This window comes from Pecten maximus, chromosome 13 (assembly GCF_902652985.1).
Source record: "Pecten maximus chromosome 13, xPecMax1.1, whole genome shotgun sequence".
In the NCBI taxonomy this organism is placed as follows: Eukaryota; Metazoa; Mollusca; class Bivalvia; order Pectinida; family Pectinidae; genus Pecten; species Pecten maximus.
This window is the reverse complement of record NC_047027.1, coordinates 220,095-238,946: the sequence shown is the minus strand read 5'-3', so window position 1 is coordinate 238,946 and position 18,852 is coordinate 220,095. Positions and strand designations below refer to the sequence as shown.

General features: G+C 42.5%; 1 protein-coding gene across 1 annotated transcript in view; it reads right to left on the bottom strand.

The window, feature by feature from the left end:
• LOC117341339 (tetraspanin-1-like) overlaps window positions 1-4,290 on the bottom strand; it is a 56,229-nt gene extending 51,939 nt beyond the window's left edge. Inside the window, exons 1-2 of the mRNA XM_033903199.1 lie at window positions 4,228-4,290; window positions 877-1,107 (exon numbers count right to left, since the gene is read on the bottom strand). Of these exons, the coding sequence (XP_033759090.1) occupies window positions 877-1,107; window positions 4,228-4,290 (294 nt within the window). The remainder of the gene's footprint in view (window positions 1-876; window positions 1,108-4,227) is intronic.
• Between the last annotated feature and the right edge of the window lie 14,562 nt (window positions 4,291-18,852).

Genomic DNA, 18,852 nt, shown 5'->3' with positions numbered 1-18,852 from the left:
GTCCCTGTATATACAGACGATGATTGGGTCCATAGTTCCCCCGTACGTCCCTGTATATACAGACGATGATTGGGTCCATAGTTCCCCCGTACATCCCTGTGTATACAGACGATGATTGGGTCCATAGTTCCCCCGTACGTCCCTGTATATACAGACGATGATTGGGTCCATAGTTCCCCATACGTCCCTGTATATACAGACGATGATTGGGTCCATAGTTCCCCGTACGTCCCTGTATATACAGACGATGATTGGGTCCATAGTTCCCCGTACGTCCCTGTATATACAGACGATGATTGGGTCCATAGTTCCCCCGTACGTCCCTGTATATACAGACGATGATTGGGTCCATAGTTCCCCCGTACGTCCCGATCGTTATGTGTTGATTTGAAGGATTATTGTCAATATCGGGATTGTCCTTATTTACCAAGAGAACACAAAAACAGATCGCGTCTTAACGTTTGTGTAGTGTGTTTATTTTCAGGACAGTTTACAACTATAATCTCTAGAAGCGTGATGATTTCAATGTTCCAATCCTTAATTTTCTTTTTCTAGATAGTAACATCTCTGTTTCCCCTGCCTACATTAACCATCCCGGAGCGTCTTAGCTTAATGAGTCTCCATGCAAATCTTAACGTTTGTTGTTTATAAAGAAACAGGGGGAACGTCAAAACCAAAATATCGGTGTGTACACAAAATATCGGTGTGTACACCTAAAGTAACATAACGATATTCGTTAGAATATCACAGTAAAATGTGGAGTGGCATCAGGAATTTACGAGTAACGATGTATCTGAATCGGGAACAGTCGGTATTTTCCGTCTCATTTAAGAAATCCCAAACATTTTGTAAAAGCTATACATATATTACACTGACCGTGTACAGCAATCGAGGGTTTACCCCGCACGCTCCAATACAGCCCAGCATCCCGAGGAGAAACATGACCGCTCCCACAAAAATCATAGTCGCTGCTACGTAGGAGAAAAATGACCCTAGTGACCCCGACACTTCCGGAAGTGCATTGAACAGCGCCACCAGGTAACCAGCGGTGAGGTTCTGTCCTGTGATAAGTATACATCCGAGGGATAGGATCGTCACTCCGAACACCTGTAAAAATAATTCAAGGTAAATATAAACAACTACAGGAATAAATAGTGGAGCGCGTTATAGCGACGAAATTGTCATTCTTACTCAGTAACGACAAAACACGGACAGTATATCAAAATAAAAATCTACGTCAAACTGACGACACCCGGGATAAAAATCTAGGTCAAATCGACGACACCCGCCATAAAAATCCAGGTCAAATTGACGACATCCGTCATACAAATCTAGGTCAAATCGACGACACCCGCCAAACAAATGTAGGTCAAACTGACGACACCCGCGATAAAAATCTAGGTGAAATCGACGACACCAGCTACACAAATGTAGATCCAATGCGAGATTCTAAAAATGAGAACAGATATGGTGCAAATGGAAACTTCGTAATAATGCAGTATACGTACATATCCCATCAAGGTAGGGAAGCAGGAATGTTACTATAGAGAAATAGAAAATTAACAGTCGGGAATTTAAAATCATCGCATTTCGTTTCTTCTTTTACGTTGTAACTGACGTTTTACAGGATATGTCGGATCGACATGGCTGAACATTTAATATAAAGAGTGGGAATGGTGGAGGTAAAATGACAATATGAAATATCAATCGATCGTTGACTTTGTTTCATTAAGAAGCATGTGTCCTTAAGTCACCTCGTTATGATGATAATAACAAACCTAGAATATAATATTTATATAATGTGTACTGGATTCCATGACCCTGGTATTGTCCGCCAAACACGGACTCATTTGTATGGGACTGCACCAGGTGCTGGGTAATATTGTATAAAAAATTAATTGAACATGGAAATTAAATTGGGTATATATGTATACCACAGCATCAGATAATGGCATCGTGGACAATCGAATCAATACAGAACTAAAGTGGCAGTATACCAATACATCTCACACCAGAACCTAAGGCTCGAGTTTAACCATTGATTCTTAATTAAATGATGCTGACAAAACATGCATTCATCTCAAATCGTATTCGTATTCAAATTGATTTTTATTGTCTGGACAATTATTTCTGAACAATATTCAATGACTCCTTTACATTTATAATGATTTATGGATATAATTCTCTCCTATATTAAGGTGAGTACACACTTAGAACAAACCATGTATACGTCATTATATATTATCCGTACAGTGTACCTACAGTCTGTACAATGTACCTACAGTCTATACAATATACCTACAGTCCGTACAATATACCTACAGTCTGTACAATATACCTACAGTTTGTACAATATACCTACAGTCCGTACAATAAACCTACCGTCTGTACAATATACCTACAGTCCGTACAATATACCTACAGTTTGTACAATATACCTACAGTCCGTACAATATACCTACAGTCCGTACAATATACCTACAGTCTGTACAATATACCTACAGTCCGTACAATATACCTACAGTCCGTACAATATACCTACAGTCCGAACAATATACCTACAGTCCGCACAATATACCTACAGTCCGTACAATATACCTACAGTCCGTACATTATACTTACAGTCTATACAATATACCTACAGTCTGTACAATATACCTACAGTCTGTACAATATACCTACAGTCCGTACAATATACCTACAGTCCGTACAATATACCTACAGTCTGTACAATATACCTACAGTCTGTACAATATACCTACAGTCTGTACAATATACCTACAGTCCCTACAATATACCTACAGTCCCTACAATATACCTACAGTCTGTACAATATACCTACAGTCCGTACAATATACCTACAGTCCGTACAATATACCTACAGTCCGTACAATATACCTACAGTCTATACAATATACCTACAGTCTGTACAATATACCTACAGTCTATACAATATACCTACAGTCCGTACAATATACCTACAGTCCGTACAATATACCTACAGTCCGTACAATATACCTACAGTCCATACAATATACCTACAGTCTATACAATATACCTACAGTCTGTACAATATACCTACAGTCTGTACAATATACCTACAGTCTATACAATATACCTACAGTCCGTACAATATACCTACAGTCCATACAATATACCTACAGTCTATACAATATACCTACAGTCTATACAATATACCTACAGTCTATACAATATACCTACAGTCCGTACAATATACCTACAGTCTGTACAATATACCTACAGTCGTACAATATACCTACAGTCCGTACAATATACCTACAGTCTATACAATATACCTACAGTCTGTACAATATACCTACAGTCCGTACAATATACCTACAGTCCGTACAATATACCTACAGTCTGTACAATATACCTACAGTCTGTACAATATACCTACAGTCCGTACAATATACCTACAGTCGTACAATATACCTACAGTCCGTACAATATACCTACAGTCTATACAATATACCTACAGTCGTACAATATACCTACAGTCTATACAATATACCTACAGTCCGTACAATATACCTACAGTCTATACAATATACCTACAGTCCGTACAATATACCTACAGTCCGTACAATATACCTACAGTCCGTACAATATACCTACAGTCCGTACAATATACCTACAGTCTGTACAATATACCTACAGTCCATACAATATACCTACAGTCCGTACAATATACCTACAGTCTGTACAATATACCTACAGTCCGTACAATATACCTACAGTCTGTACAATATACCTACAGTCTGTACAATATACCTACAGTCCATACAATATACCTACAGTCTATACAATATACCTACAGTCTGTACAATGTACCTACAGTCTGTACAATATACCTACAGTCTGTACAATATACCTACAGTCTGTACAATATACCTACAGTCTGTACAATATACCTACAGTCTGTACAATATACCTATAGTTTATACAATATACCTACAGTCCGTACAATATACCTACAGTCCATACAATATACCTACAGTCTGTACAGTATACATCATCAAAGTATTATACAACAGACACACAAAACAGTGGCTCCTTTTAATTTAAATCGAGAGTAAGATACAGTAGAGGCCTTCTAGGACTGGTTGGTGATGGTAAGGACCTATATGGCTGATATGACAGAGACAACACAAAAGAGATGACAGAAATACCTAGATAGAGATAGGTACAATTTGACCTACTTACCACAAATATGATATTGGTTGTCATCATCACACATCTGGCTGCAGTGGCCAGTTGACAGGCCATGATGACGTTGATCTATTTTGGCCAAATTATCAACTGGTCATTCCGTTAGTGGTCATTGTGTCTCCGGACTTCTGGTCATTGCATCTTAGGACTTCTGGTGCACTGAATGTCTTATGTACCGAAATTTTCACAGAAAAAAACACACACAATGTTGTATATAAGACACGTTGTTGTAACACAAAACTATACAATGTTGTATATAAGACACGTTGTTGTAACACAACACTATACAATGTTGTATATAAGACACGTTGTTGTAACACAACACTATACAATGTTGTATATAAGACACGTTGTTGTAACACAACACTATACAATGTTGTATATACGACACGTTGTTGTAACACAACACTATACAATGTTGTATATAAGACACGTTGTTGTAACACAACACTATACAATGTTGTATATAAGACACGTTGTTGTAACACAACACTATACAATGTTGTATATAAGACACGTTGTTGTAACACAACACTATACAATGTTGTATATAAGACACGTTGTTGTAACACAACACTATACAATGTTGTATATAAGACACGTTGTTGTAACACAACACTATACAATGTTGTATATAAGACACGTTGTTGTAACACAACACTATACAATGTTGTATATAAGACACGTTGTTGTAACACAACACTATACAATGTTGTATATAAGACACGTTGTTGTAACACAACACTATAAACCGCTTTGTAGCCTTTTACAGGTAATGTGTCTTTATTGTTTTAAACTGAAGCATTAAAAGATCCAGAAACTTGATAATCCCGGGTAGTTAGCGAATCTAAATGTTTCTAAGTAAGATGTGGTACTTCACCGTCACCTCCGGTCGGTATCAGTAAGATGTGGTACTGTACGGTCACCTCCGGTCGGTATCAGTAAGATGTGGTACTGTACGGTTACCTCCGGTCGGTATCAGTAAGATGTGGTACTGTACGGTTACCTCCGGTCGGTATCAAACGGTGGTACTTGTTAAGTACCGTCAACTCCGGTCGGTATCAGTAAGATGTGGTACTGTACGGTTACCTCCGGTCGGTATCAGTAAGATGTGGTACTGTACCGTCACATCCGGTCGGTATCAGTAAGATGTGGTACTGTACGGTCACCTCCGGTCGGTATCAGTAAGATGTGGTACTGTACGGTCACCTCCGGTCGGTATCAGTAAGATGTGGTACTGTACGGTCACCTCCGGTCGGTATCAGTAAGATGTGGTACTGTACGGTCACCTCCGGTCGGTATCAGTAAGATGTGGTACTGTACGGTTACCTCCGGTCGGTATCAGTAAGATGTGGTACTGTACGGTTACCTCCGGTCGGTATCAGTAAGATGTGGTACTGTACCGTCACCTCCGGTCGGTATCAGTAAGATGTGGTACTGTACCGTCACCTCCGGTCGGTATCAGTAAGATGTGGTACTGTACGGTCACCTCCGGTCGGTATCAGTAAGATGTGGTACTGTACGGTTACCCTTTTCTCTGTACCTCAGTACCGCCAATTTGTTTCTGTGGTACTCTGGGTGTCATACGCCTTTAATTCGATACATTAAATGATATATGACAGTTGACCGATATAAGAAAAGCCGATTGGTCCCAGATCACTACTGTCACGGTCTGATGTAGTCTATTACAGACCCCACGAGGTAAAGTCCGACCTTGGAAAGTAGCCTTGTCTTTGGGTTTCACGAGACTACCACTGGGACTGTCATTATAACAAAAACATTAAAGTGATACCATCATCTACACAACACATACAGCGTCGAGCACGCGCGGAAATGTTGACGGGTTTATCATCCCGATAATCAATGTCCCGCCAACTCTTACAGACTTACAGTCAGATGAATGTCAGCCTGATTACTAAAGGTCCCATTAATATATACCGAGATCTACGTAGTGTCGGGGTATATCACTGTATTATACTGAGATCTACGTAGTGTCGGAGTATATCACTGTATTATACTGAGATCTACGTAGTGTCGGAGTATATCACTGTATTATACTGAGATCTACGTAGTGTCGGGGTATATCACTGTATTATACTGAGATCTACGTAGTGTCGGAGTATATCACTGTATTATACTGAGATCTACGTAGTGTCGGGGTATATCACTGTATTATACTGAGATCTACGTAGTGTCGGAGTATATCACTGTGTTATACTGAGATCTACGTAGTGTCGGAGTATATCACTGTATTATACTGAGATCTACGTAGTGTCGGAGTATATCATTGTATTATACTGAGATCTACGTAGTGTCACAGTATATCACTGTATTATACTGAGATCTACGTAGTGTCGGGGTATATCACTGTATTATACAGAGATCTACGTAGTGTCACAGTATATCACTGTATTATACTGAGATCTACGTAGTGTCGGGGTATATCACTGTATTATACTGAGATCTACGTAGTGTCAGAGTATATCACTGTGTTATACTGAGATCTACGTAGTGTCACAGTATATCACTGTATTATACTGAGATCTACGTAGTGTCGGAGTATATCACTGTATTATACTGAGATCTACGTAGTGTCACAGTATATCACTGTATTATACTGAGATCTACGTAGTGTCAGAGTATATCACTGTATTATACTGAGATCTACGTAGTGTCACAGTATATCACTGTATTATACTGAGATCTACGTAGTGTCGGAGTATATCACTGTATTATACTGAGATCTACGTAGTGTCGGGGTATATCACTGTATTATACCGAGATCTACGTAGTGTCAGAGTATATCACTGTATTATACTGAGATCTACGTAGTGTCGGGGTATATCACTGTATTATACTGAGATCTACGTAGTGTCAGAGTATATCACTGTATTATACTGAGATCTACGTAGTGTCGGAGTATATCACTGTATTATACTGAGATCTACGTAGTGTCACATTATATCACTGTATTATACTGAGATCTACGTAGTGTCGGAGTATATCACTGTAGTATACTGAGATCTACGTAGTGTCGGGGTATATCACTGTGTTATACTGAGATCTACGTAGTGTCGGAGTATATCATTGTATTATACTGAGATCTACGTAGTGTCGGGGTATATCACTGTATTATACTGAGATCTACGTAGTGTCACAGTATATCACTGTATTATACTGAGATCGACGTAGTGTCGGAGTATATCACTGTATGATACTGAGATCTACGTAGTGTCGGGGTATATCACTGTATTATACTGAGATCTACGTAGTGTCGGGGTATATCACTGTATTATACTGAGATCTACGTAGTGTCGGGGTATATCACTGTATTATACTGAGATCTACGTAGTGTCGGGGTATATCACTGTATTATACTGAGATCTACGTAGTGTCGGGGTATATCACTGTATTATACTGAGATCTACGTAGTGTCACAGTATATCACTGTATTATACTGAGATCTACGTAGTGTCACAGTATATCACTGTATTATACTGAGATCTACGTAGTGTCGGAGTATATCACTGTATTATACTGAGATCTACGTAGTGTCACATTATATCACTGTATTATACTGAGATCTACGTAGTGTCGGAGTATATCACTGTAGTATACTGAGATCTACGTAGTGTCGGGGTATATCACTGTGTTATACTGAGATCTACGTAGTGTCGGAGTATATCATTGTATTATACTGAGATCTACGTAGTGTCGGGGTATATCACTGTATTATACTGAGATCTACGTAGTGTCACAGTATATCACTGTATTATACTGAGATCGACGTAGTGTCGGAGTATATCACTGTATGATACTGAGATCTACGTAGTGTCGGGGTATATCACTGTATTATACTGAGATCTACGTAGTGTCGGGGTATATCACTGTATTATACTGAGATCTACGTAGTGTCGGGGTATATCACTGTATTATACTGAGATCTACGTAGTGTCGGGGTATATCACTGTATTATACTGAGATCTACGTAGTGTCGGGGTATATCACTGTATTATACTGAGATCTACGTAGTGTCACAGTATATCACTGTATTATACTGAGATCTACGTAGTGTCACAGTATATCACTGTATTATACTGAGATCTACGTAGTGTCACAGTATATCACTGTGTTATACTTATATCTACGTAGTGTCGGGGTATATCACTGTATTATACTGTGATCTACGTAGTGTCGGAGTATATCACTGTGTTATACTGAGATCTACGTATTGTCACAGTATATCACTGTGTTATACTGAGATCTACGTAGTGTCGGGGTATATCACTGTATTATACTGAGATCTACGTAGTGTCGGAGTATATCACTGTATTATACTGAGATATACGTAGTGTCACAGTATATCACTGTATTATACTGAGATCTACGTAGTGTCGGGGTATATCACTGTGTTATACTGATATCTACGTAGTGTCGGGGTATATCACTGTATTATACTGAGATCTACGTAGTGTCGGAGTATATCACTGTATTATACTGAGATCTACGTAGTGTCACAGTATATCACTGTGTTATACTGAGATCTACGTAGTGTCAGAGTATATCACTGTATTATACTGAGATCTACGTAGTGTCGGAGTATATCACTGTGTTATACTGAGATCTACGTATTGTCACAGTATATCACTGTATTATACTGAGATCTACGTAGTGTCGGGGTATATCACTGTGTTATACTGATATCTACGTAGTGTCGGGGTATATCACTGTATTATACTGAGATCTACGTAGTGTCGGAGTATATCACTGTATTATACTGAGATCTACGTAGTGTCACAGTATATCACTGTGTTATACTGAGATCTACGTAGAGTCGGAGTATATCACTGTATTATACTGAGATCTACATAGTGTCTGGGTATATCACTGTATTATACTGAGATCTACGTAGTGTCACAGTATATCACTGTATTATACTGAGATCTACGTAGTGTCAGAGTATATCACTGTATTATACTGAGATCTACGTAGTGTCACAGTATATCACTGTATTATACTGAGATCTACGTAGCGTCGGAGTATATCACTGTATTATACTGAGATCTACGTAGTGTCACAGTATATCACTGTGTTATACTGAGATCTACGTAGAGTCGGAGTATATCACTGTATTATACTGAGATCTACATAGTGTCTGGGTATATCACTGTATTATACTGAGATCTACGTAGTGTCACAGTATATCACTGTATTATACTGAGATCTACGTAGTGTCGGAGTATATCACTGTATTATACTGAGATCTACGTAGTGTCGGAGTATATCACTGTATTATACTGAGATCTACGTAGTGTCACAGTATATCACTGTATTATACTGAGATCTACGTAGTGTCACAATATATCACTGTATTATACTGAGATCTACGTAGTGTCACAGTATATCACTGTATTATACTGAGATCTACGTAGTGTCGGAGTATATCACTGTATTATACTGAGATCTACGTAGTGTCGGAGTATATCACTGTGTTATACTGAGATCTACGTAGTGTCGGAGTATATCACTGTGTTATACTGAGATCTACGTAGTGTCACAGTATATCACTGTGTTATACTGAGATCTACGTAGTGTCGGAGTATATCACTGTGTTTTACTGAGATCTACGTAGTGTCACAGTATATCATTGTGTTATACTGAGATCTACGTAGTGTCACAGTATATCACTGTATTATACTGAGATCTACGTAGTGTCGGGGTATATCACTGTATTATACTGAGATCTACGTAGTGTCGGAGTATATCACTGTATTATACTGAGATCTACCTAGTGTCACAGTATATCACTGTGTTATACTGAGATCTACGTAGTGTCGGAGTATATCACTGTGTTATACTGAGATCTACGTATTGTCGGAGTATATCACTGTATTATACTGAGATCTACGTAGTGTCGGGGTATATCACTGTATTATACTGAGATCTACGTAGTGTCGGAGTATATCACTGTATTATACTGAGATCTACGTAGTGTCGGAGTATATCACTGTGTTATACTGAGATCTACGTAGTGTCACAGTATATCACTGTGTTATACTGAGATCTACGTAGTGTCACAGTATATCACTGTATTATACTGAGATCTACGTAGTGTCGGAGTATATCACTGTATTATACTGAGATCTACGTAGTGTCAGAGTATATCACTGTATTATACTGAGATCTACGTAGTGTCACAGTATATCACTGTGTTATACTGAGATCTACGTAGTGTCACAGTATATCACTGTATTATACTGAGATCTACGTAGTGTCGGAGTATATCACTGTGTTATACTGAGATCTACGTAGTGTCGGAGTATATCACTGTATTATACTGAGATCTACGTAGTGTCACAGTATATCACTGTATTATACCGAGATCTACGTAGTGTCACAGTATATCACTGTGTTATACTGAGATCTACGTAGTGTCGGAGTATATCACTGTGTTATACTGAGATCTACGTAGAGTCGGAGTATATCACTGTATTATACTGAGATCTACGTAGTGTCACAGTATATCACTGTATTATACTGAGATCTACGTAGTGTCACAGTATATCACTGTATTATACTGAGATCTACGTAGTGTCACAGTATATCACTGTATTATACTGAGATCTACGTAGTGTCGGAGTATATCACTGGATTATACTGAGATCTACGTAGTGTCACAGTATATCACTGTATTATACTGAGATCTACGTAGTGTCGGAGTATATCACTGTATTATACTGAGATCTACGTAGTGTCACAGTATATCACTGTATTATACTGAGATCTACGTAGTGTCAGAGTATATCACTGTATTATACTGAGATCTACGTAGTGTCACAGTATATCACTGTGTTATACTGAGATCTACGTAGTGTCGGAGTATATCACTGTATTATACTGAGATCTACGTAGTGTCGGAGTATATCACTGTGTTATACTGAGATCTACGTAGTGTCGGGGTATATCACTGTATTATACTGAGATCTACGTAGTGTCACAGTATATCACTGTATTATACTGAGATCTAAGTAGTGTCGGGGTATATCACTGTATTATACTGAGATCTACGTAGTGTCGGAGTATATCACTGTGTTATACTGAGATCTACGTAGTGTCAGAGTATATCACCGCCGAAAAGGGACATTTTAATGTCTTTTGAGGAATGTTTGATGAAATTAACAGAGTAGTATGTTAGTACCGAAATAGCTCTTCCAAACAGTGAGTAGTCACCTGTGAAGCCGACGATCAATAACATCAGGTATGAGATTATCATTATCGTACATTGTTACTAAATCGGACAATGAACGGCATCATCATCTTCATATTATCCGTGCGGCTGGTACTCATACCGACAGAGGTATAGCGACCCCCTCACCTGAGGTTACGTGGCCGGCACTCTAACCGACCCCCTCACATGAGGTTACGTGGCCGGCACTCTAACCGACCCCCTCACCTGAGGTTACGTGGCCGGCACTCTAACCGACCCCCTCACCTGAGGTTACGTGGCCGGAACTCTAACCGACCCCCTCACCTGAGGTTACGTGGCCGGCACTCTAACCGACCCCCTCACCTGGGGTTACGTGGCCGGCACTCTAACCGACCCCCTCACGTGAGGTTACGAGGCCGGCACTCTAACCGACCCCCTCACCTGAGGTTACGTGGCCGGCACTCTAACCGACACCCTCACCTGAGGTTACGAGGCCGGCACTCTAACTGACCCCCTCACATGAGGTTACGTGGCCGGCACTCTAACCGACCCCCTCACCTGAGGTTACGAGGTCGGCACTCTAACCGACCCCCTCACCTGAGGTTACGTGGCCGGCACTCTAACCGACCCCCTCACCTGAGGTTACGTGGCCGGCACTCTAACCGACTGAGTTATAGCGACCCCCTCACCTGAGGTTACGTGGCCGGCACTCTAACCGACCCCCTCACCTGAGGTTACGTGGCCGGCACTCTCACCGACCCCCTCACCTGAGGTTACGAGGCCTGCACTCTAACGACCCCCTCACATGAGGTTACGCGGCCGGCACTCTAACCGACCCCCTCACCTGAGGTTACGAGGCCAGCACTCTAACCGACCCCCTCACCCGAGGTTACGTGGCCGGCACTCTAACCGACCCCCTCACATGAGGTTACGTGGCCGGCACTCTGACCGACCCCCTCACATGAGGTTACGTGGCCGGCACTCTAACCGACCCCCTCACCTGAGGTTACGTGGCCGGCACTCTAACCGACCCCCTCACCTGAGGTTACGTGGCCGGCACTCTAACCGACCCCCTCACCTGAGGTTACGTGGCCGGCACTCTAACCGACCCCCTCACCTGAGGTTACGAGGCCGGCACTCTAACCGATCCCCTCACCTGAGTTTACGTGGCCGACACTTTAACCGACTGAGTTATAGCGACCCCCTCACATGAGGTTACGAGGCCGGCACTCTTAACCGACCCCCTCACCTGAGGTTACGTGGCCGACACTTTAACCGACTGAGTTATAGCGACCCCCTCACATGAGGTTACGAGGCCGGCACTCTAACCGACCCCCTCACATGAGGTTACGTGGCCGGCACTCTAACCGACCCCCTCACCTGAGGTTACGAGGTCGGCACTCTAACCGACCCCCTCACATGTGGTTACGAGGCCGGCACTCTAACCGACCCCCTCACATGAGGTTACGTGGCCGGCACTCTAACCGACCCCCTCACCTGAGGTTACGTGGCCGGCACTCTAACCGACCCCCTCACATGAGGTTACGTGGCCGGCACTCTAACCGACCCCCTCACATGAGGTTACGTGGCCGGCACTCTAACCGACCCCCTCACCTGAGGTTACGTGGCCGGCACTCTGACCGACCCCCTCACCTGAGGTTACGCGGCGGTACTCTAACTGACTGAGTTATAACGACCCCCTCACCTGAGGTTACGTGGCCGATACTCTAACCGACCCCCTCACATGAGGTTACGTGGCTGGCACTCTAACCGAACCCCTCACCTGAGGTTACGAGGCTGGCACTCTAACCGACCCCTCACATGAGGTTACGTGGCTGGCACTCTAACCGAACCCCTCACCTGAGGTTACAGCGAGGCCGGCACTCCGACCGACCTGAGGTTTATAGCGACCCCCTCACCTGACGGTTACGTGGACCGATACTTCTAACTGACCCCCTCACATGAGGGTTACGTGGCTGCCACTCTAACCGACCCAGCCCCTGAGGTTACGGTGGCCGCACTCTACACCGACCTGAGTATAGCTGGACCTCCCCCCCTCAACCTGAGGTTCCGTGGCCGGCACTCTAACCGACCCCCCCACCCTGAGGTTTCGGTGGCCCGCACTCTAACCGACCCCCCCTCACCTGAGTTTACGAGGCCGGCACTCTAACCGACTGAGTTTATCGCGCCCACCCCACCCCTCACCTGAGGTTACGTGACTGATACCTGCTACACTCTAAACCGACCGACCCCCTCACATGAGGTTACGAGGCCCGGCACTCTAACCGATCCCCTCACCTGAGGTTACGAGGCCGGCACTCTAACCGACCCCCTCACATGAGGTTACGAGGCCGGCACTTTAACCGACACCCTCACCTGAGTTTACGTGGCCGGCACTCTAACCGACCCCCTCACATGAGGTTACGAGGCCGGCACTCTAACCGACCCCCTCACATGAGGTTACGAGGCCGGCACTCTAACCGACCCCCTCAGATGAGGTTACGTGGCCGATACTCTAACCGACCCCCTCGCATGAGTTTTTTTTTTTTTTTTTTTGTTTGTTTTTTTTTTGCACTCAGAAATGATCTGATTGTCAGCTCTATTATATGGGTACAAAGCGACATACAAATAATAAATGTAATATTTTTGTGATGTTGTTAATTTATTCAATTATGTTTTATTTAACATTATCATATAAAGACAGAAAGGTAATAGAGAGGGGAGAGAGATGAATCTGGAGGGGGAGAGAGACGTGGGGGAGGAGGAGAGAGAAAAAAAAACGAGAGGCAGAGAGCTGAGGAGGTAGAGATTGAGAGGGGAGCGAAAGAATGTGTGTTGAGTTGAATAGAGGAGAGAGAGTGTCTTGTGACAAATACAAATATATGTCAGAAATGGAAATAATTCAAATATATGATACATGATAAGGATATGAGAATAGCTTAAAATATAAGGAGTAGGAAATATTCAAGGTAGATAGCTAAAGAGAAATATATAACCTTTCTTCCAGAACATTCTTTCAAAACTCTTTGTTCTTTCATTCTTTTTATTTGTTTATGCATGTAAGTCACGCTCAATCTTACTCCGAACTCATCTTTGCAATATCACATACAAACGATTGAAAAAGGTACGTTAGGATTAAAAGTTCAAAGGACCTAAATATCTGAATATTTTATTTGTATAATTTTCTTGTGTTGTTATATGTGTTTGAGATAATAATTATTCCATGTCGCATTTGTTCATATCTGCTGAAGTAGGTTTTTTCATATCATCATCGTGCAAGTTTTATCCTTATTATTTTATTATTTCATTCTTCATGTTTCACTTCTTATATTAATATAAATATTTGATGTCTATTCTATTATATCAAGAGTTCAGCTTCCCTCACATGAGGTTACGTGGCCGGCACTCTAACCGACCCCCTCACCTGAGGTTACGTGGCCGGCACTCTAACCGACTGAGTTATAGCGACCCCCTCACCTGAGGTTACGTGGCCGATACTCTAACCGACCCCCTCACCTGAGGTTACGAGGCCGGCACTCTAACCGACTGAGTTATAGCGACCCCCTCACCTGAGGTTACGTGGCCGCTACTCTAACCGACCCCCTCACATGAGGTTACGTGGTCGGTACTCTAACCGACCCCCTCACCTGAGTTTACGTGGCCGGTACTCTAACCGACCCCCTCACCTGAGTTTACGTGGCCGGTACTCTAACCGACTGAGTTATAGCGACCCCCTCACCTGTTAATCTACCATAATTACTCTTTGTCGGCGCTGTGGCGTGTTTAAAACAATTGGATAGAAATCTACCAGTAATATAGTTGTTAAACTTTAAACATCACTAAACCACGATAACTTGGTCCAGTTTTCAGTTTGTCATGACTTCGCCTAAGTTACGTATTTATCAGGTAGTGAATTGACCTGATTGAACAGAACATTGTCAGGTTTAAACGCACGCGCCGTCACCACGTGATGGCTGGTTTTATACGTTTTATTTGACAACCATACCTCATGCGTGAAGACAAACCCAGCCGTCTTTTCATGAAATATTTCCTCACAAAACACAATGTTAACGGCCATAGGAATGGTCATTGTTAACTGTAGGGTTATTAAACCCCGAAATCAATAACATCAACAAACTTTATCGATGGATTCGCAAATATTGTCAATTTAGTATTTCACTTGTTCTAAACCTTCAAAGGGACTCATTTGAAAACCAAGTACATAACGAACAAATCGAACAAGTATATATATATTATGTTTACTAGCGATTTGACTAAATACTCGACATGTTCTGAAGAAAGGCCATTTATCGTGACTACAGTTAATGATACAGCGGTGTGGAGGTGTGTCGATCTCTCTATACAGGGTTATTATCATCCTGACAGTTAATGATACAGCAGTGTGGAGGTGTGTCGATCTCTCTATACAGGGTTATTATCATCCTGATAGTTAATGATACAGCGGTGTGGAGGTGTGTTGATCTCTCTATACAGGGTTATTATCATCCTGACAGTTAATGATACAGCGGTGTGGAGGTGTGTCGATCTCTCTATACAGGGTTATTATCATCCTGACAGTTACTGATATAGCGGTGTGGAGGTGTGTCGATCTCTGTATACGGGGTTATTATCATCCTGACAGTTAATGATACAGCGGTGTGGAGGTGTGTCGATCTCTGTATACGGGGTTATTATCATCCTGACAGTTAATGATACAGCGGTGTGGAGGTGTGTCGATCTCTGTATACGGGGTTATTATCATCCTGACAGTTAATGATACAGCGGTGTGGAGGTGTGTCGATCTCTGTATACGGGGTTATTATCATCCTGACAGTTAATGATACAGCGGTGTGGAGGTGTGTCGATCTCTGTATACGGGGTTATTATCATCCTGACAGTTAATGATACAGCGGTGTGGAGGTGTGTTGATCTCTGTATACGGGGTTATTATCATCCTGACAGTTAATGATATAGCGGTGTGGAGGTGTGTTGATCTCTCTATACAGGGCTATTATCATCCTGACAGTTAATGATACAGCGGTGTGGAGGTGTGTCGATCTCTCTATACAGGGTTATTATCATCCTGACAGTTAATGATATAGCGGTGTGGAGGTGTGTTGATCTCTCTATACAGGGTTATTATCATCCTGACAGTTAATGATACAGCGGTGTGGAGGTGTGTTGATATCTGTATACGGGGTTATTAGGGGGTGGGGGGGGGGGGGGGGGGGGGGGGGGGGGGGGGTCGGTGAGATTAAATAAGCCACCTCTAGGTGAAATGTAGGGTAGTGACCTACTTATGATACACGACACCCCACCTCTAGGTGAAATGTAGGGTAGTGACCTACTTATGATACACAACACCCCACCTCTAGGTGAAATGTAGGGTAATGACCTACTTATGATACATGACACCCCACCTCTAGGTGAAATGTAGGGTAGTGACCTACTTATGATACACGACACCCCACCTCTAGGTGAAATGTAGAGTAATGACCTACTTATGATACACAACACCCCACTTCTAGGTGAAATGTAGGGTACAGTGACCTACTTATGATACACGACACCCCACCTCTAGGTGAAATGTAGGGTACAGTGACCTACTTATGATACACGACACCCCACCTCTAGGTGAAATGTAGGGTAGTGACCTACTTATGATGCATGACACCCCACCTCTAGGTGAAATGTAGGGTAGTGACCTACTTATGATACACAACACCCCACCTTCTAGGTGAAATGTAGGGTACAGTGACCTACTTATGATACACGACACCCCACCTCTAGGTGAAATGTAGGGTACAGTGACCTACTTATGATACATGACACCCCACCTCTAGGTGAAATGTAGGGTAGTGACCTACTTATGATACATGACACCCCACCTCTAGGTGAAATGTAGGGTACAGTGACCTACTTATGATACACGACACCCCACCTCTAGGTGAAATGTAGGGTACAGTGACCTACTTATGATACACGACACCCCACCTCTAGGTGAAATGTAGGGTACAGTGACCTACTTATGATACATGACACCCCACCTCTAGGTGAAATGTAGGGTAGTGACCTACTTATGATACATGACACCCCACCTCTAGGTGAAATGTAGGGTACAGTGACCTACTTATGATACACAACACCCCACCTCTAGGTGAAATGTAGGGTAGTGACCTACTTATGATACAGGACACCCCACGTCTAGGTGAAATGTAGGGTAATGACCTACTTATGATACATGGACACCCACCTCTAGGTGAAATGTAGGGTAGTGACCTATTTATGATACAGGACACCCCACCTCTAGGTGAAATGTAGGGTACAGTGACCTACTTTTGATACAGGACACCCCACCTCTAGGTGAAATGCATGGTAATGACCTACTTATGATACACGACACCCCACCTCTAGGTGAAATGTAGGGTAGTGACCTACTTATGATACACGACACCCCACCTCTAGGTGAAATGTAGGGTAGTGACCTACTTATGATACACGACACCCCACCTCTAGGTGAAATGTAGAGTAATGACCTACTTATGATACACGACACCCCACCTCTAGGTGAAATGTAGGGTACAGTGACCTACTTATGATACACGACACCCCACCTCTAGGTGAAATGTAGGGTACAGTGACCTACTTATGATACAAGACACCCCAACTCTAGGTTAAATGTAGAGTAGTGACCTACTTATGATACACGACACCCCACCTCTAGGTGAAATGTAGGGTAGTGACCTACTTATGATACACAACACCCCACCTCTAGGTTAAATGTAGAGTAGTGACCTACTTATGATACACGACACCCCACCTCTAGGTGAAATGTAGGGTAGTGACCTACTTATGATACACAACACCCCACCTCTAGGTGAATGTAGGGTAGTGACCTATTTATTATACAGGACACCCCACCTCTAGGTGAAATGTAGGGTAGTGACCTATTTATTATACAGGACACCCCACCTCTAGGTGAAATGTAGGGTACAGTGACCTACTTATGATACAGGACACCCCACCTCTAGGTGAAATGTAGGGTAGTGACCTATTTATTATACAGGACACCCCACCTCTAGGTGAAATGTAGGGTACAGTGACCTACTTATGATACAGGACACCCTGCCTCTAGGTGAAATATAGAGTAATGACCTACTTATGATACACGACACCCCACCTCTAGGTGAAATGTAGGGTACAGTGACCTACTTATGATACACGACACCCCACCTCTAGGTGAAATGTAGGGTACAGTGACCTACTTATGATACATGACACCCCACCTCTAGGTGAAATGTAGGGTAGTGACCTACTTATGATACATGACACCCCACCTCTAGGTGAAATGTAGGGTACAGTGACCTACTTATGATACACGACACCCCACCTCTAGGTGAAATGTAGGGTAC